Genomic DNA, 20,418 nt, shown 5'->3' with positions numbered 1-20,418 from the left:
TTCTCATAATGCAGTCTATAGTTACATCCCAGGCCTTGCATATTTATCCTTTTGGCTTCACCAAATATGATATGGCATGGTGGAAATGTTTAGAGATTACTTTCTAGAAAGTGTGAATTGTCACACCTTGCAGTTAGCAGTGTAAGGAGATGGAAATGAAGTTTTTCTGTGTTGGAAAAATTGCATGTAGAAAACTAGCCAGGTCTCTGTGCCTGTATGTTAAATGCATTTCAACTCTCAGGTCAGCAGATACGATTCTATGATTCAGTGGCTGTTGCTCTTTTTTTGCTTTTGCAACAACATCATTAAATGTAGCTCTTTCAGACTGATGAGCTTTTTTCTTTTCAAACACTTGGTTTCTCCTCTGGCAGAAGATAGACTCTGCAGAAGGTTAACAATTTACAGAAGGTCGTTTTACTTAAAGATACAAAGACAATGCAAAATGGCTTTGGCATTTAGGAAGTGGGCATTTATTGTTGTAGTAGAACTACATTCTTGATCAGCAAATGGTGTGTGATGGTCTGCATCGCACTTAGCAAAACCAAAAATAAATCAGTTTGAGAAGAAGGCAATAGTATATGCTGCATAGCATACACTATATATATGCAAGTATAGAGGAGGATGAAGGGTGTATGAAGGTTTTTACTGAAATGATCTCATATAGACAGTTTCCTATGACAAACTTGAATGTATGTAGGTCGCTCTGAAAGTAATGCCTCCTATTTATTTCCGTGGAAACTTCAACAGCTACAGAGAGCGCAATAGCTGTTCAGTAGAGAAAATTCTCAGGTACAGAACTCTATTTTTCAGCATAGTCACCACAGTTAGCATGCTGTGCTCATAAAAATCTACGTGGTTGCCTGGAGCATGGCTTGTCCTTCACATTGCTGTTGCCACTGCTGAAATGCACCACCCACAACCTCACTGTGCTCGCATCCATTCTTTGGTCTCCATAAACAACCAGTAAGTGCTGATGAATGTCAGTGGGTGCCATTTCTTCTGTACAGAGGAATTCAATTCCACACATCTGCTTCAAATGCATCTCCATGTCAGATGCCATTCTGTCAGACTGCACCTCTGCTGCCATCTGTCACACAGCAACAACATGTTACAGGATATTGGTGAGAAGGTTCAACCTCTACTGCTGTACCACCAACATCCACCTCTGGTATTGTGGGTTGACATCATAAAATAGGAGGCATTTCTTTTGGAGCAAATCTTGTATTTACATTGAGTTTCATGCAGAAGTTAATAAACTTTAGAAAAATTTAAGTGGTGTGGAAGAGGGAGCTCAGAAGTATGCACTTAATTTTTTTTGTTTCCTTACAATGACTTCTATTTATAAGTCAGTGATACTATAACTAGGTTTAATTATGTGCAGTTACAACGTTTTGTGCTTGAGCATGGGTTCAAATAGATGAAAAGCAGAGCAGCGTGCTTTTTAACTTGTACTGAGTGCTGGGCCTTTGTGCACTTTGATCTGTGCAGTCAGTTCACTTTTGAAGTTATTGCATGTGCCTGGCTTTAGCTTCGTTTCCAGTTGACGCTTGAATACTGACTGGGTTTTTGTTGCTTCATAGAGATGCGGATGCCACAAGAATAGACATTTATACTGGTAAGTTGCTCCTACTTCTTCCTTGTATGCTGTCGGTCAAGTCAGAAGTTAAAACTTTGGTTTTGGCTACGGATGTGCATTGTAAGAGTGAATGTACTTTTGTGTCTGCTCAGTTCAAAAAACAGCACGTTTACAAGTAGCTCGTGCAAGTGCATTAGCTCAGTTTTCAGCTGAGGTCAGATAACACCAAAGTGAGTTGTTTGTACTGGGCGTTTAAGAAATGTGCTTTTACAGTGCACTGTTGTAGCATATATTTACATGCAAGTTAAAGTGTAGGAGAAATTAGTCACTCTAATAAAAACTTGATGCCCTTTTTTAGAGCATAGCTGTATCGGGGTTATGAAAGTCATGTTTATTGTGTTACTTTCTCATGAACACAGTGTAGCTTGAGCAGATTTTCTGTTTTATGGAACTTTTCAGTTTGTGTGTGGGAGTATTAAATAACTCTTTCATAGAGCGCCGAGAAGACCTGCGAGGTGGATTCATGCTGTGTTTTTTGGATGATGGAACAGGAATGGATTCAAGTAAGTGATAGGAGTTCACATTTGCTTTCTCAAGCTGAGATTTCATGTTATGGCTTAAGCTGAATTAACAGCTTGGCATTATTGAAGGGGTAGTTCCATGCTTGGATACGTGTTCCTGCCTCTGCACTGACCCCCTCTCACTGTGTCAAACTCTTCGCCTCCTCAGTTTGCGGAAAACATAAGAAAACTGCTGTGCTGCATTATAGAAATGAGTCAGCTTTGCCTTTGGTTTTCCAGCGCACAAAAGTTGGCTTTGGGGATGGAAGAACAGCCAGGAAAAGGAAAAGGTGATGAGCAGAGGCCTACTTCCATCAGGGGCTGCCAAGCGATTCGTTTCTCATCTCTAATAACAAAAGTGTGCAACCTTAACTTTGAAAGCATTGTGCTATTGTTTCATCATTGTGATCAGTAGAAAATCTTAGGAGTATGAGAAGAATGTAGCAAAGTCCGCCTCATCATGAGCACTAATGTAAATCAGTGTTGGGTTTAGCAGGAGTAAAGCATTATTGCTTTGCTTTAGCATCAGCAAACAGCACTGCCAATTCACACTACCTTATTTGCATCTTGAAGATCCTGCTTTGAGGAACTCTACTTGCCGACTTTGTACTTACAACTAATCTAAGAAGTTATCTCTAATTGTATTCTTAAAGACTTCTTTGCTTCAATCATTTAACTTGCTTTTCATACCACTTCTTGTTCCTTAAACTATATTTTGAAGATTGGAAGCTCAAAAGTGCTTTCGTTTTACTGGATGCAGTTAAGTACTAAGCTCTTGACCACTTACTTAGATCTTCATTTCTTTAATTGCTATGTATCCAAGGCTTACTGTGGTGAGGAACAGCGTTTAATTGGGATTTGTGGTGGTGCCCCCAGACTCCTTCACCTGGCCGCTATGCTCAAGTCTTTGCTCAGGCAGATAAGGAGACGCCTAAGGCCTCACTCAGGATTGACAACAGTCTTGCTAGAAAAGATAACAACCACATGTCTGCCTCAAAGTGAGGGGCTGAAAGAACTGATAGCAGACACCCAATTAAGTAGCTGAGAACCAGTTGAGCATGTGCTAAATACTATGAGTCAGTACTCTTATCCCATGTATAGTGGCCCAAGAGCCTCTTGAGCTTCAATCCTTATAACAAGACTGACTGAGACCTCCCCAATTCATCTAAATGTTGTGAAGCTTGAGTGACTGTAGTCACAGGGTGGATTACTTTGGAGGTGACCTACTGAAGATGTCTACCTCTTAAGGAAAGGCGCAGCATTGGAGAAGCCTTCAGGGTGGTGAACATGCAAGGGTTCTGGTCCATGGTGGTTCCCTAAGTAACCTTCAATGTTATTAACACCAAGGGAGTTTGGTATGCTAACTTGTAAGATATAGCACAGAGGGTGGAGCTGTGTATGAACACTATGTCCAGGGTCTGTGATAACACCACAGGGATGGGAACTTGGTGGTACTGTGGAACTGATAAATTGTGTAGCTGTCACCCTGAGTCAGCAGTTTTTCATTTTCCATTGCTCCAAATGCAACAAAGGTATGTATGACTGCAGTTACTCCACCTGAAACTAAGGAAATTGTATAAAAATGGCTGAAGAAAGGAGGAATTTTGGGAAAGATGCTGTGGATGACGTCCTCCCAGCTTGTCTGTCATTTCTGGGACTGGTTGGCAAGCAGAGCCTCTCTTTCCTCTCATTGGGACAACTGTTGGATGATCTTCACACACTTGGTTATACTGAATGATTCCCTGGGAAACTTAGAAACCTCAATAGAGTTGTTACCCAATTTAACATGTTTGCAGTTGGGCTCTATTACTCACAATCTCAGTACTCACACACCTACTGCAGACAGTGAAGAACAGAATCATAAAATCTTTAAGGTTGGAAAAGAGCTCTAAGATCATCTGGTCTAACTGTCCACCTACCACCAACATTGCCTACTAAACCATTACTTGGGTTGGAAGGGACCCTGAAACCCATCCAGTTCCAATCCCTGCAGTGGACGGGGACACCTCCCACCATACCGGTGTGCTCAGAGCCCCATTCAGCTTACCTTGAATGCCTTCAAGAGATGGAGCATTCACAGCTCATCTGGGCAACCTTTGCTAGGGCCTCTCCACCTGCACCACATGGAATTTCTTTCTGGCACCTAATCTGCTGGCACGTCATTCAGAAGGGTTTTCTCTCACTGTCCTGGACGAACAGCAGTCAGGACTTAAACAACTTGTCTCCCATTTTTACACCTCTGGTGTTTGATATTTCTTATTAGCAATTTTTTTTTTTTAATTGGTGCCCTTATTCTGGGGTTTTGAAGCCCAGTCTGCCATGCTCAGGGTGTTCTTTCAAATTGTTTTTTGTTATTAGTGTTTGGCATAGCTCACATCGATGCTCTTTTTGTTGCCAGGGAGTTTGTTTTTTACATCTAGCAACTCTGAGACATGATGAAACGAAAACAGTGTGACTAAAATAGTTGCAAGCAAAACTCCCTGTAGAGCCTTAACTAAAAAAGTGTGGAAGAGTTTTCATTTGTACCTTGTTTGTTGGGAGGAAGGATTGAATATCTCCCAAAGACAGTCTGGAGCAGAGGGAGAAAGAAATGTCTGCACTTCAGGACTTCCCTCTTTAGGGCATCGCTGATGTTCCTCTGCCCAAGAGAAACTCGATTTTCAGAGTGTTTGAATCTCCAACACTGAATGATAAACCATATGTTCACCTTTTCTGAGCAAGGAAATGCCTCAGATAATTACTCTTTTCCTTTTTTAGGCTTCTAAAATATTTCTTAAAAGCAGTTGTTGATAAAACTTACTTTTTTGCATAGCAAAAGGGGGCTCATAATGTGCTCTTAGAATATCTCATTACGCCAGTCTGACTCGGTTTTAAAACTAACACAATAAAAAATAAAATCCAGACCTCCAAATATGAGATAACCTTCTAACGTTTGCTTTCATTGGCATGAAGCATGAAAGTACCATCATAGACTGGAAAAAGGAAAGAGGTCCTGTAATGCTTTCAGGATGTGTATTTGAAACATCCCATAGACCTTTGTTGTGAAGATACCGAATGGAGGTATTGAGGTTATTGCAAAGTTGTTCTCTTGTATTTTTGCCTTGTCATTTGTGGCTTTAAATCTGAATGCCATTTGCATGGTAATAGCATTCTAACATACAGATTGGTCATTTCTCATTAAACCAATGAGCCTCACTGCCAATGCTAGTGAACCTAGGTGTGTTCAAACCCAGCCTGACCGTTGGCTCCAGTTCTGTGTGGTGGTGGGGTTTAGTAAGGGATGTCCCAAGCTCCCTTGTGGCTTGTGTACACACTGAGGATATAATTGCTGTTAGTTTTCCTGTTTAAACTATTGTTCCTGTTAAGGCACTTCGTGTTCCCTTGTATCTGGAATTGCATTTCGTTTCTCCCAGTAAATTCTATGGTGAACTGATTGCTATCTTTGGGGAAAGGGAGGACAATTCTTCAGTCCTATGGATGATATTAAAAGGCTTTGTACCTTGAACAATGGAAAGGCTTGAACTAAAAATGACAGCCCCTCTCAGCTGTAAAGCTATCATATCCATTAGTTTTGTCCTATGCCATTAAAGTACTCTGACTTTATGCAGTAGTTACAAAATTAGCTTTTGGCATAGCAGTGTGTTAATTGGTCATAGTGTTTTGTTCAAATTCATATAGAGAAAGTAATTCATTTATTCTGAACTCAAAAACTTTTTATATGGTCACTTATGCTCTAGTATGAGGGGCACTGAGTCTGTGGTGGTAGCGATAGCCTTGGAGCTGTGGTGTCCCAAGGTTGAGTTTTGGTGATAATTGTGGTCGACACAACAGAGGATCCTGTTCCCATTTTTTAGTTAAAACATCTTTGTGCAGTTCAGATGGGGCACTGGTCTGATTTGAAACTTAGAACTCTTCTTATCAGTGTAACTGCATCTGTACAACACGTGTAATACAGGCAGTGCCATTGAGCAGGACTGGATAGCAGAACTTCAAGGTGAGTCCTTGGCTTGGGCTTGAGGCCTCTTCTATATGACAGTCTCTGTGCTACTGAAATAAACATATTCACATCAAGAATGTGTATCCAAGTCTTTGTATTAAAACTAGCCTTGGATTTGCTCTTTCTCTCATTGCAGATGAAGCTGCCAGCGTTATTCAGTTTGGTAAATCAGCCAAGCGATCGCCAGAGTCAACTCAAATTGGGCAGTATGGGAACGGCTTGAAATCGTAGGTATTAATCACAGCCAGTCTCCTGAGACTGGAGATTAGAGCTGAGACAGTCAATGTTTTGTTGGTTTTTGTTGTTGGTTTTTTTTTTTTTTTGCTTAGAGGTGCTTCTTTTATCAGAAAAACACATGCAGATGAAATCTAAATAAAGATACCATGTTTTGGTATGCAGGAACACTTTGGGCATGCACTGGAGCAGAGAGGTCTGTTCCAAGCTGATTGCAGTGTTTTGTTGTCATGCTGAAGTGACACAGGATATGGGTCGGAGCTGGAAAAAGCAGTGGAAAGCAGGAACAAAAAATCTTAATGAGCCCCTGTCAGACAAATAGTGAAATTGGAGCCAAATAATGCTGCAGCCTCTTACTAGGAAATTTGGCTGCTGCAAGTCAGGTGGACTTACAGTGCATAGTATGAGGTTTGCAAAGCTCCGTTATACTTCACCTTTAAACTGTGAGAGGAAAGAGTTTAGAGAGCTTGTTTTCTTCTTGTGAAGATGTCCAGGTTCAGATGCTTTTTTGGAAGGAATGATATATTTAGAAAGAGAGGGTAGTTGCTTTTTTTAAGCCACTTCCCCTATTATCTGCTATTGGAGTCTCATAACTGAGCAGAATGGAAACAGCCTGATAACTTGGTCTGCATTTGCATAAGTTCTGCTAGTTTGCCAAGAAGTGATGGTCACCAAGTGTAACGTGCTGCCTGCAATCTCCCTCCAGGGGTTCCATGCGGATTGGGAAAGACTTTATCCTGTTCACAAAGAAAAGCAACACCATGACTTGCCTCCTCTTGTCCAGGACATTTCATGAGGAAGAAGGCATCGATGAGGTTTGTACATAATGAAGTAATGTGATGAATGATGAAATCAGTGTGGTTCTACCTATTGGAAATTTGTATACATTTAGTAGATAGTTCAGATGTTCTTTATCTGAACTCTTAACATAGAAGTATTTCTGTGCTCAAGCATGGCCAATAATGAAGTTTTTATTTTGCAGTACAGTACGTCAAGAAGTATTTTCCATTGGGATATCTGAGGGAGCTGCACGAAGAAGCCATTGATGGAGCAGTGCTTGCCAGTGGGCAGCCAGCAGTGGTGTGTGCAGCTCCCATAGTGCTGCTGGAGCCAGAGTTTTGGCTTGAGCCTAATTCTAAAACAAGGAAGGGACATGCTGCATCCCTGCAGGCATTCAAGGCCAGGCTGGATGTGGCTCTGGGCAGCCTGGTCTGGTGGTTGGCGACCCTGCACATAGCAGGGGGTTGAAACTGGATGATCATTGTGATCCTTTTCAACCCAGGCCATTCTATGATTCTCTGACTCTCTATTTGGTATGCATCTGCAGTCTATACTTCTGTCTTTGATTTGTTCTAAACAACAGAAAACTGATAGAATCATATGAAAATAATAAAAAAAAGGAAAATGAGAATAAATGAAGAGTACTTAAGCTCAAGAGAGGTGTTAAGCACAAAGGTTGATGTTCTTTTTTTTTAAAGAATAAAAGCTTGTGGTTTTTTAGTCTCAGTTATAAATCATTGCCAGAGGAAAGAACGCCATGGGTTGTGTTGATGTTGAGCAGCCAAAACTTCACAGGTTGCTTTGGAGCTGTTTAGTCTAAGACTAGATGTTGTAGAAGAATAACTCGAAGGCTGGGAAAGAGAGATCCTTGGGCATTTGGCAGTTACGCAAAGCACTGTGAAGTTAAGAAGAGCTCCTGCACTGACCGGGGACCTGTAGAGAGGGCTGAGTTCACTCAGCCTTGATCCACATAAATGGCATAGAAGGGGTGAGTCTGAGTTGGTCCTGATACAGTGCTGTTTGCAGGTCATTGTTCCACTGCCCACCTGGAACGTGTGGAACCGAGAGCCTGTGAGTGACAACATGGAGAAGTTTGCTATTGAGACAGAGCTAATTTACAAGTATTCCCCGTTCAAATCAGAGCAGGAAGTGATGGAGCAGTTTAATAAGATCCGTGGTGAGAAAGGTATGTATATGTGGTGCTGATCATGGACAGGGTGGTGTGGATTTTGGGTTGGATTTGTCTCACTGATTTGTTACTTGCTTAGGCACCTTGGTGATCATCTTTAACCTCAAGCTGATGGACAATGGGGAGCCAGAGCTGGATGTGACTTCTGACCCTCGGGACATTCAGATGGCAGAAACTCCCCCAGAGGGAACGTGAGTGTGACTGACTTTACAAGTCCTTGGATTCTGACGCAATTGCTTTGGGTTTGACTGTATACTGTGTGCATATGGTTTTTTAAAAGCAGCTTTTTCTGTGGTGAGTAGCTCTTAGCACTTTGGAGTTCATGCATAGCAATAGCTCACAGACACTACATCTTTGTGTTTGGTATGAATTTCTGCGTTGACTTATCTCAGTCATAGCAGCAAACTCAGTGACCTTTAATGTCATAAAGGGAGGATGCCCTTAGCTGTGAGGGTAATTCTCTGTAGGCATCAAGTTTCTGTCAGAGTGATGCTGGTCATGAGTCTGATCTCAAACAGATGTTTAATTTGTGGTTAAATGAACACCAAGAAAATGTGAGTTATTGTACAGGTCAGCTTCAATGAGCAGATGATGCTGGTGGATGCAGGCAGCCCCTGGACCTTCCTTCAGGTGAAGAAAGAGAATGTGCAGTGAGGGCAGCTTAGAGGAGTGGTGGTGTTTATTCCACATATCAGGAAGGAGTTGTGAAATGAGCTTTCTCGAAGCATTGTAACCTGAAAAGGAAAAACTGACCTAAACCATTGTGGTGTTTGAATATATTAGCTTGATGTTGAGTATGCAGGTGCAGCAAAGCTCTTGGGGACCACTAGGGACCTAATAGGACTCTCAATTTCCTCAGTGTACAATAGTGAGCTTTTATGATACAGGAAGGAGCTGCTGCTTCTTTGTGCTGTTATTCCTGTGCTTGATCAGGGCAGGTTCTGCTGGATCATAATCCTGATGAACTGAAAGTAAAGAAAGTGTACTGATGAGTAGAACACTTGGTGTTAAATGGTGCGGGTCACAGGTATGACCTTTATTATCCAGCTTTATTCAGAACATTCCTTTCAAGCTACAGTGGTATGTATGTAAATGTTTTGCACCAACATGTAAAATATACAACTTGGTACAAGAATGTATAGAACACAAAGGTTGGAAAAAAATATATACCACCTGAATGATAATTAAAATAGAAAGACCTTTTCTTTTACCTCACTCACTTGTTGAAGGTTGCATGTTTGCAGTGTTTTAGAGTAGATGCCTGATATAGCAACACAACTGGGCAAGGTATTAATTGTGCTGCAGGTGCCTAAAATAAGTGACAGGGTGGTGAAAAGCAGTGTGAGGAGGTGATTCTGTTGGTCATTTGGAGCCTAGGTAGCAATTTCTCGGGAAACAAGAATCTTACAAGTTTTTTTTCAGTGGAGAAACTTGTTCATTTTGTTTGTACAGAGGTGGAGGCTGCATGACAGCAGTATGTCTGGGCTGTTCTTAACTGGAGAAGAATTAAGAGGGGAAAATTGTGAAGGAAAGAGGAAAGACAGAAGATGAGCACTCTGATTAAGGAGTCGTTGATTACTTGGAATTAATGGAATGAGTCATCTTTTAACTATGTGGCCATAATAGGGAGAGTGTCTCCCCATAGTCCTACAGGGAAATTCAGACCAAAGTGCTTAGTTTCTGTAAACATCTCTTACAGAAAGCCTGAGCGCCGCTCCTTCCGTGCCTATGCTGCTGTGCTGTACATTGATCCCAGAATGAGAATCTTTATAAATGGACACAAGGTACAAACCAAGAGACTTTCCTGCTGCTTGTACAAGCCAAGGTAAGCATTAGAGCCAAAGTCTGCTTGCATGTGCAGGACCTTTCTTACAAAAAAAGGTTTAGCATTTTGCTATGTAGTTGTAGGATGTATCCTACGTAACTCCACATTGAAGCCACAGAAACAGATCATAAGAGACAGGGTTGTCACACAGGACAATGTCAGATGCTTTGTATGGGTCCAGACAGATGATGTTAGTTGCTCTTCCTATATTTACCAAGGCTGTAACTCCGTCAGAAGGCCACCAAATTTGGCAGGCACATTTTGCCCTTAGTGAAGCTGTGTTGGCTGTCACCAATCACCTCTTTATTTTCCATGGGCTTCAGCATAGTTTCCAAGAGGATGTGCTCTGATGTGTTGCCAGGCACAGAGGTGAGCTGACCGGCCTCCAGTTCCCTTGGTCTTCCATTTTTTTCATAGAACAGGGAAATACCTGTGGTACATCCTAGAGTTATTACAGAAGGAAACCACATGAAGCACTTTGAAATGGTTATTTTGAAAATTAGCTTTTATCAGTGGTTCACCAAGGTTTGAGTAGAGGTTAGGAAAGGCTGTTCCCTGTCTTCCTTTTAAATTCCCTTAAACATGGCACATCTGAAAGTGAGATGAGGTGTGCTGTCAGTTGTCTTTAAAGAGAATATAAAAGGTTCTAAGGATGAGAGGGGAATAAAGGGAACGTGTATTTAGGTCTGCCTGACATGATAGCATTCTTCTGTCCGTGGCAGCACGCACACAGGCTGCATTCTGAGGTAGTCCTATGCCTTAATAACACACTGCTGTTTTGTACTGCAGTAGAGTTTAAACACTGTGGGCCCACCATCAGCTTCCTGGGTACTTTTCCTAGTTGCTGTTAGTTGTCAAGCTGCTGATTAGTGCCCTTTGAACCTGGCCAATTTTCAGCTTACATAAGTCTGCCTGTCAAGCTCATACTTACTCAGCTTCTTTAATTAGAATTTGGAAAGTGGTGTCAGAAACTTGAGAAAAGTCAAGCGAGATTGCATCCACTGCTCTCCCCTTCTCAACTTTTTCACTGTCAAAGGCAGTCAGAATGACTTGCTGCTGTAAATCCTGGTTTGTTTGGTTGATAGTATCTTACACTCAGAATTTCTGTGTTTTGGCTATGTGTGATTGCCATGTGCTGCTTCACCCTGTGCCACAGCCCAGAAGGGTACTATAGAAGGAAAGCAAAAGAGGAGAGTCTTTCTTTAGAGTGTCCAGATTGTATCCTTCTGCTCTTGTACTCCTAATGCCAGCCATGGATGGCTGCATGGCTGCTGAAACTTCCTCGTAGATTTTGAGAGTCCTTCTGGTAGGTGCTCACAGTGTGCCATGAACAGGTTGTGAAAATTCATTCACTTCCCTTCTGCCACCTAAGCAGAGCTTATTCTTACTTGAATAGCTCTTTCTCAAGGGACCTGCTAGAGGAAAGCCAGTCAGTCAGTCCTTTTTGAGAATGAAGTTCCTCTTTTTACAGCTGTTGGTGATTTGCTTGTTTGCATGTTTCCATGATCTTACTGAAAATTGAGGGTGCTTGTGTCATGGCTTTTCTTTTAGAATTGAAGGCAGAGTGCATGCATCCCCATTTAGCTACTGAGTTGTGGGTGCTCTGCAGCTTAATGCTACTCTCCTGAACTTGCAAAACAACTCTGGTTTGTACAGGAGCATAGATAGAGGGGAAGCATACATATGTTACAACGTTCCTTTGGAAGGCAGTTAATGCTGTAGCACTTGAGCATAGCTCTTTGTAGCAGAGCTGCTGTAGTCTAGGCCAGGTTACTGCTGAGCTTTCCTAGCCAGCAGACAAGCATGTAGCAGGCAGTGATGGTTCTCCTTGCTGACAGCCCAAAGAGATGCTGTGCTGAGTGTTCTACGTAAGGTCTCTTTGCTAATCTCTGTGGAAGAGTCATGATGCCTGAGTGTTAATTTTGCTCATATCCTCCTAATTAAAGGCTGCTTACGTACTGTAATGGAATGGCATTCATCCATCAGTACAGAGACACACCTATCTGTTCTGTTGCTGGATTTTTAAGAAAACGTGTTATAAACTAGCTTGCCATGCTAAGAGCAGGCCATGACTTGATGGTGAGCTAAGAAATGGTCCTGATTGTAGGCTTTTTACATCCCGCTTGGTGAGCTTTTGCCAGGTGTCTCTCTGCTTGAAGCGATCTTTTCATGCTCTACATTGGGCCATTCTGCTCTCAGGATCTGCTAAGGAGGGTCAGCTCCTCAAGACAGTGAATTCCCTCCCATCTGTAGGGCAGTAATTCTGTTTGTCTTCATCTCTGAAGGAGGATCACTTAATAGTGACTTGTCTGCAGGTTAATTTTCTTATGTTAGAGAGCAAAGAATGGAGATCTGTAATGGTCCTTAGGATGTTTAAATGGCTTTACTGTGCCAATCTAGGTCTTGGCAGCCCTTGTATTGCTCTCCTTCAGAAATAACAGCTTGTGTCCTGAGCAGGACATCTGTTCTTTTGTCACCTGTCCTTCCTGAACGCTGTCTTTCTGTGGGTTGTATAGTCAGCTACCAACATGGCCCTCCCATTCAGGTGGGGGAAAGAGAGATCCAAGACTGCTGAGGAAGCAGTTTTTCCTTACAAAAGGGCTTTGAATATATTCTGCCCTTTGCTAGAGTTCAGTGAGGCCTCATGCAACCTTTCTGGAGCCTGTGACGTCCAGGAGTCAGGAGCAGGCTGCTTTTGTGTAGATCTTTCAGCAGCATTTATAGGTGTGATGCTGCAGCACCACCCTCCCTGGAAGCTGCTTTCATCTCTTGGACAGTTACTTCATCTCTTGCCTCCCTCAGTCACTGTTTCAACTTGTTTTGCAGCACAGTACATGCAGCTAGAAGTAAGCAGGCTGTTCTGCACGTCAGCTTATATGCCTGCTATTTGAGCAAGCAGTGATCTCAGCAGGCATCAGGTGCGGGTGGCTGCAGTAGCACTGCATGCTGCTTTGTTTGCCTTGGCTGTCTCTGTGAGCTGTGTGCTATTATTGTATCATGTGCAAGAGAGTTTCCTTCATGAGTATACTCTGGGACGATTGTAATGAACATCTTGAAGGCAGGAAAGTGTGGATTTCTTGTCTGTCAGACTTCTCTATGCATATCTGTTCCACACCACTTGAGTGTGAGCTTTCCTGACTGTAGCCAAAGTCATTTGGCATTGCAAAATAAAGCAAAACATAAGGGCTGGGTGGTTTCTTCTTTCTGGAATTGTTCAGTCTCTGGGACAGTTTATCTGGAACCAAATCTGTGTTCCTTGTTTTGCTTTTGGGCTATTGAACATACCTGCAAGTAACTGAAGCTGGTGCAGGGAGCAGCACTGGGAAGGTGGGAGTGGAGCTGGAGTGACAGCTTAGTCTGCCTGTCTGGGTTGAAAAGGAGGAGGTGCACCTTGCTTGGTGAAGCAATCTGTCTGTGATCAGGTCCAAGTACTTCTCATAGAATGGCTTGGGTTGGAAGCAACCTTAAAGATCATCTCATTCTTACCACCCTGCTGTGGGCATGGACATTTTCCACTAGACCATGCTGCCCAAAGCCCCATCCTGCCTGACTGAGAACAGTTCCAGAGATGGGGCTGCAGGGGCACACTGCTGGCTTACATCCAGTTTCTTGTCCACCAGAACCCCCAAATCCTTCTATGCAAGGTTGCTCTCAAGGAGTCCTCCCTGTCTGTACACGTAGCTGGGATTACCCCTAATCAACTGCAGCACTCTGCGCTTGGCCTTATTAAACCCCATTACATTCATGTGGGCCCACTTCTCAAGCTTGTCCAGGTCCCTGTAGAGGCATCCCTTCCTTCTGTCATATCAACCACGCTGCTTAGGTTGGTGTCTTCAGCAAACTTACTGAGGTACTCTCAGTACCACTGCCTGTGTCATTGAGAAAGATGTTGAAGAGCACTGGTTGTTGGACAGACCCCAGGGGGACACCCTTTGTCACCAGCCTTCACCTAGACATAGAGCTGTTGACCATAAACTTCTTCCTCAAGACTCATCTGTTGAGATCATTCAGCTTCACCCTGTTCCCTCTCACCCAGGAATGTAAGGCAGAATGTGGGTGATGTAATTTAATTATGCCAACATGTTGACAGCAGTTGTGTTTTTCAGAGTGCGTTCTGGTTCTTGGCTTCAGGTAGCTTAGATCATCCTCACGTAGGTTTGAGGAGATTGCACAACCCAATACCTGACTCTGCCTCTCCTAACATGGTTATTTGACATGTCGCACTGTATATGGGAGGTGAAACAAGCCACTGCAACTCAATAACACTTTACAAGGTTGTTAAGCAGATGTGTGTAGTGTATGGAAGTGTCCTGAAATTTAGGAGCTGCAACTTGAAGCTGTGTTCAGACATTTCCTATGCTGCTTTACAGGCTTTGAGCTAACTCTGCCTGGAGGTGCGTGCTGTAAAACTGCACATGTAGACAGCTGTTTGCAGGAGAAAGGAAGGATTATTTACGTGGAGTGAGAAGTTATGAGGAGCTTTACATATATGTTCAGTAGTCTTTTCCCTTTTGAAGAAGTTGTTCTCTGTAATCTTGGATTCCTTTCAAGAATGTGGAGTTTGTTACACCTCCCCTGTGGTAACGTAGGAGGGAATGATGTAGCTGCAGTTACTGCTAGAGCATCTGTGACTTAAAGATATGGCCTGAGTACTTCCAGAATGCCCAGTTACTGATCCATAAACCTCCTCTGTTTATTGTGTATCCACTGGGGGGGAAAAAAGTAGAGTGGAGACTTTATTTTCTAAAAAAGCGATGAAATCTTGCTTTGACCGTGCTGCTGAGATTGCTGATGACGTTTTGATCATCACAGGATGTACAAATATACTTCAAATCGCTTCAAGACTCGTGCAGAGCAAGAGGTGAAGAAAGCAGAGCACATGGCGAGGATAGGTGAGTCCTGGGGGTATGCGTGCATCCTGATTTTGCTGTAGCAGTGGGAAGGACGAGGCTTTCTCACTGGGTATCACCTGAGGTTGTTTCTGTGATCACCGTGGTTGCTCAAGAAACTGGTTACTATGGATGACTGAGAGTCACTGAGTTTCTGTGCAATGGAGGGAATTCATATTATTCCTGAAGACCACTTCTTCTAGAGAATACGTGTAACAGAATAACCCTGGGGGTGCACAGCCCTCCCTTGCTCTAGCTGAAGCCCTGTGTGTTTGTTATCCCACAGTTGTGTTCTCCTTGAATTAATTCCCTGTTGAAGAAGTTGTTCAACAACAGATTTTTGTGCATGAAGTGATATGGGTGTACAAGAGAATCCTGATGTTTTATTTATGTCCTTCATGCTCCAAGACTATCTTTTGTCCATCTAGTTTACCCTTGCTATTTATCTTGTGCACAGGAGAATCCATACTTGCTGATACTGGGTACTCAACATACAGAAAGCACATAAGCTACAAGTATAGTTTTTAATTATGCAAAATGTATGAAATTTAACAAATCCTTCCCTGCAAGCCCTGGTAGGGAAAACCCACAGCGCTGGGGGTATCTTGGAGTTGTAAGATGCATTAACCTGTGTCTTCTGGTTTCATAAATAAACCTGATGTTGCAGAGCTGTGTGTCTTAAGAGCTGCTCTAGGCACAGGCATTTGTGCAGATCAGGTAATGATTACAGTGAGGAAGAGGCAGTACCACATTTGACATACACACTCGTAACAGCAATGTGATTTTTGACCCTGCCCAAGGCAGCAGAAGGATCTAATTCTCTGTTCTTACTCCTTTATGAAGTATGATAGATCATGAGGTTCAAGCAGTTTATCCTGTGCCTCCATCCTCATGGATGAATTTCTTTTAGATTGAGGCCTATACCAGAGCAAGTGTTCAGCAAACTTGTGTTCTGCTCAAGAAGGCTACAGATACCAGGATTTGGAAAGGTTTCTTTCTTGCAGCATTACATGAGGCCTTCATGATGCTTGAAAGATGAGCTTTAGTGCACTGGCAGTGAGGAATGCTGCCATTCAGTGTCCCAGTGCCAAGAACGGATACCAGCACTGAAATGGATATCAGCACTGAAACAGAAACTCACCTTCATCACCAAAGCAGTTCAGCTTCTCCAGTAGTGAAATGAGTGCTAAACAAAGAGCTTTGAACATGCTGAAAACTCGAGGCGGACATCAGACCTTGTTCTGCAGCGGCACAGATCTCATTTCTTTGCTTTTGGGAAAATCAGTTTAATCTTTAATGTTCTGTTCCATATACCAAGGGCTCTCTTTCTACTGTTAACAGAGAAGATTAATTTTTCCTCATTTCCCATCTGTGTTTTCTCTGAGGATGCGCACCATCCTGCGTGTATCACAGTCCAGAAATAAAGACATGCTGGTGTTAAAGATGAGGAAAAAACTCCTCATTCTCTGAGAACCAACTTTTGTGCCTCCTGGGATGAGCTGTAGCATCCACATCCCTCAGCAAGCAGATGGACCTCTGCTGCTGTTCATTTGCACTTCAAGTGCACTTCAAGTTGCAGCAGAGCACTTCATTGAGGCATTGCCACTTTCTAGTTTCAAGAGATCATTTCGGAAAGCAAGCAAATAGAAAAGGTGAAGAGTTATGTAGATGTCCAATACCAAAAGTCATTAAGAGCTGTATTCTGAGCTTTGCATTCCTCCAGAGTATGCAGGAGTGCCCATTGCATAGCTTGGCAGTGCTGTTGGCGTGCCATGCCTTTTCTCCCCTTGGAAAACATGAATGCTGGCTAACTTCTGTATGCTTGGTGTCCTGCTTAGGGCACGTAGTTTTGTCTGTTAGGGCCTCCACTCTCAGACCTGGAAATGAATTGTGTCCTGTCAGACATTCCTCTTAAGTTGCCATTGCTTTAATAAAGCAGGCATCACCTTATGGACACGCATCACTGTTCTTCCCTTCAGACCTGGCTGTGCTTAGTTTGCCAACTGCTATGATCCAAGCTCAGATACAAATGGAACATGTAAGTGGATGTGCTTTTAAGCTGTCCCCAGATTTCTGTGTTTTCCCATTTAGCCAAGCTGTGGGTGCACTGGGAGGGCATTGGGTGACTTCAGTCTGTCACGCAGTGCAATTAAGCTGTTCCCTTAAGTTACTGTGACCCTCAGAGCATGCTTTTGTGGGGACTAGAGAAACAGAACTCCAACAGGACACAGAGAAGAAAGGAAAGGTGACCTTCCATGGTCTAAGCAAACTGACTACCCATTTGCATTCCCATACCTGGATGTACCACAAATGTGCATTTCCACACGTAATCCTGACCCAGCACTGAGGGCAGTGGTGACCACTCAGCAGGTGCTCCCTACAGCATCTGGGTTCCTTCTGGTTGGAAAGAGAGCACTGTTTTTTGGAGAGATGCTGCTTGTCTCCAGGATCCTATTGTGTGATATTTTGCTTCATCTTGCATATCTCAGCCTTTCTTCTAGTAATTGTGCGTGCAAACGTTTCTGTGTGTGCTTTTTTTTTATGTATCCATCTATTCCTATTATCAGTCTCCCCAGTAACTCTCAGCAATTTCTGCTCCTATAAGCTGACACAGTGTTGCAGTAACATCCCTTCTCCATCAGCAGCTGAAATACCTCCATGAGATGTATGGTCCAGGTGGCAGCTGCAGCTGGAGGCATCCCAGGCCCAAACAGGGCATGACTTGCCAGTCCACATTTACCGTGGGGCCTCACAGTGTGTGGGATGGAGAAAAGAGATGTGTTCCATACAGTTAGTTCTTTGTCTGTACAGCTGTAAGCACAACAGCCTTCTGACATGAAAGGGAGCATTAGAGGATCATAGCCAATGTGCTTTTGGATGGGAGAGCATGCAGATGCAAGGTATGCGTTGCTAACTTGTAAGAGCTGTTTGTGTCTCCATTTTAGGAAGGAATTTCTCTGCTGAAAATGAAATTTGTTGAATGGATCTGAAGTGGGTGGGTGTATGGGGCAGTGTTTGCCAGCTGGCATGCAGTCATGTCGGGAATATGTAAAATAGGTGGGAAGAGGAAGTTCTTTTTGGTGGTAAAATTTGTGTATGCAAAGAGCATTGGACGTAATGGTAGGTTTTCTGTGTCCTGTTTTGTGTGTAGCACAGATTAATGCTTTTTTTTCCAGGAAAAATATAGTGAATATCACAAATGCACAGCTTTCTGAGCTTTCCTTCCTTGAGATGTGCTGTCACAGATCTCAGCCCTGCTGCTGTGCCAGTGTTGGCTGTGACCTCTGACCAAATGTAAGGTGGTTTGTTAATGATCATGTCACACATAACGCTTTCTTTCATACCTCTCTGTGTTACTCTGTCATCTCTCCCTTGTCCAGGTCACCCAGCACAGCCTGTCCTGCAAATCTGTTAGCCCCAGCTGGATGCCATGCTGTGTGCTGTCTGTGCTGAGCAGCTGATGATGCTACTGTTGGTTAACATTGCTCTTTCTCTTGGTGTTTCAGCGGAGGAGAAGGCCCGGGAGGCAGAGAGCAAAGCCCGTGCGTTCGAGCTGCGCCTCGGGGGGGACCTTACACGGGAGTCCAGGGTGAGTGCTGCTTTTCTACCAAGCTGGGTTTTGGGCACTGAGGGAGAGGCCCAGAACCGTGGCTTTGGATGGGAGAGCAGCTTAGCACCTGCTGTTAGCACTTGGGTATGTGAGGGGAGCAGCTGGTGACTTCTGTTGGAGATGAGCTGTCAGCAGTGTTCAGTCATCAGCGGTGTCATCACTGCAGAACCTGCTGAAGCCTGTCTGTTTTCCAGCCCCAGTGAGAAGGAAGCGTGCTGCTACTCCAGTGCGTGCATCTTTGAATGTATATCAATTGGCAGGTGATCCCCTGCCAGTATTTGAGTTTTACTGTGAAGGTACTGATGCTCTTTTGAGGCCGAGGGAAGGCAAAACATTGGGACTAAAGTAAAAGTGTGGGGATTTTATTTTCTCTCTTCTGGATCCTCTCTCTTTCTGCTCTTGCAGTTTGATCCTCAGTGTCTTCAATCTGTTCTTAGAAAGTTCTTTTAGTTTCCTTCTGTGGGCTTTGAGAGGTGGGAAGGCCGAGCTGGGAAGGAGCTGCCAGGTGGTACAGCAAATGGCCTGAGCTTAAAATTACTCCTTAATGACAGCTAATGAAAAATACAGCATTGGAGTATCCCAGCTATTTCCCTTTTGTGTCCTGCCCTTCACCCTGTGGCTTTGGTTGCACTGACAGTTCCATTTGGATGCTTCCTTCTAAGCAACTGTGTAGCTGCTTAAGCAACCCAGCAACTGGCACAGCCCTGTGTGTTCGGGAGTGCTAATTATTGCCCAGCACAGCTGGCGAATGCTTTACATTTGGAAGATTTGTGAGATCTTTTTGAAGAGGGGGGAGATAAACCTCAGGAGCTGAGTGTTCCTGGACCTCACAACAGCACTTTTACTGTGCCATACATGTTGGCAGGTGACGTTACGGCAGGTGCAGAACTCAGCCATAACCATGCGCCGGGAGGCCGACGTCAAGAAGAGGATTAAGGATGCAAAGCAGCGGTGAGTACAAGGCAGCTGCAAGCTCTGATCTCCTCAGCCTGTTCTCTCCACGTGCTCCAATGTTTCTCCTGCTTTACTTCATGTGATAGAGTGAAAACTCAGCTCAGAGCTTGAATAGGTGTGGGCATCGTGTGTGTGTGCTGGGGGTTGAGTTGGCTTTCCGGATTGCTTCTGCTGTTCCCCTCTTAGTTCCTGAAAAAAGCATTTGAAAATAGCTTTTTTTCGCCTGTTTTTAACATCAGCTTTTTTCATTCTCTTGCTCGTCTGCTTTCCATTTGCGTTGAAGATCCAGGGAAACAAACACACGTTATCAGCTAACAGTGAAATGTCTTCTGGAGCTGTAGAGGTGTTTCCTCTTAGCTTGTTGAGTTCTGCAGTCCTTGCCATCAATTCCTAATACATTGTTATAACTTAGCTCAGACTACAGTTAACTTTGCTTCTGATACACCCATGGGAATAATTAACTCTTTGTATGTGAGTTTTCTGCATATTTTTCATATGCATTTCACAAATGAAGAGTTTTCATAAATCCTAACAGAAAACTTAATCTCTCCAAGTAAAGGCTGATTAACATAAAGGCTGATTGCTTGAAGTGAAGGCTGATGGTGAGCATGGTTAGGGATTTGTATGTACCAAGTCTCTGTTCCTAGCTGTTTGTTTTGCATGCTGATTTACATCCCTGCCTGGGTCAGAACTATCCCACACTTGATGCCAGAAATGAACTGAATGCATTTTAATATCTTAGATGATTTTAATTCAAAAGCTGTAGAGCTGTGATCTTCAGCTTCCATCTGAACTGTGCATGTG

General features: G+C 43.4%; 1 protein-coding gene across 6 annotated transcripts in view; it reads left to right on the top strand.

Moving 5' to 3' along the window:
- Window positions 1–20,418, top strand: part of MORC1 (MORC family CW-type zinc finger 1) — a 36,880-nt gene that overhangs the window by 5,669 nt on the left and 10,793 nt on the right. For 2 of the 6 annotated variants that reach the window (XR_005840080.2, XM_040648209.2), the window contains exons 3-13: window positions 748–789; window positions 1,581–1,615; window positions 2,071–2,139; window positions 6,270–6,360; window positions 7,074–7,182; window positions 8,174–8,333; window positions 8,416–8,527; window positions 10,036–10,161; window positions 14,974–15,053; window positions 18,557–18,639; window positions 19,526–19,611. Coding sequence is in view for 5 of the 6 variants with exons in the window: in XM_040648209.2 (XP_040504143.1) it covers window positions 748–789; window positions 1,581–1,615; window positions 2,071–2,139; window positions 6,270–6,360; window positions 7,074–7,182; window positions 8,174–8,333; window positions 8,416–8,527; window positions 10,036–10,161; window positions 14,974–15,053; window positions 18,557–18,639; window positions 19,526–19,611 (993 nt within the window). In the remaining variant the exon portion in view is untranslated. Of the gene's footprint in view, window positions 1–747; window positions 790–1,580; window positions 1,616–2,070; window positions 2,140–6,263; window positions 6,365–7,073; window positions 7,183–8,173; window positions 8,334–8,415; window positions 8,528–10,035; window positions 10,162–14,973; window positions 15,054–18,556; window positions 18,640–19,525; window positions 19,612–20,418 lie in introns of those variants that run through there. The other 4 variants (XM_015275380.4, XM_040648210.2, XM_040648211.2 and 1 more) reach the window with 4 other exon arrangements.

This window comes from Gallus gallus, chromosome 15, assembly GCF_016699485.2.
Source record: "Gallus gallus isolate bGalGal1 chromosome 15, bGalGal1.mat.broiler.GRCg7b, whole genome shotgun sequence".
NCBI classification, from domain to species: Eukaryota; Metazoa; Chordata; class Aves; order Galliformes; family Phasianidae; genus Gallus; species Gallus gallus.
Note: the sequence above shows the minus strand (reverse complement) of the source record. Positions and strands in the feature narration are given on the sequence as shown.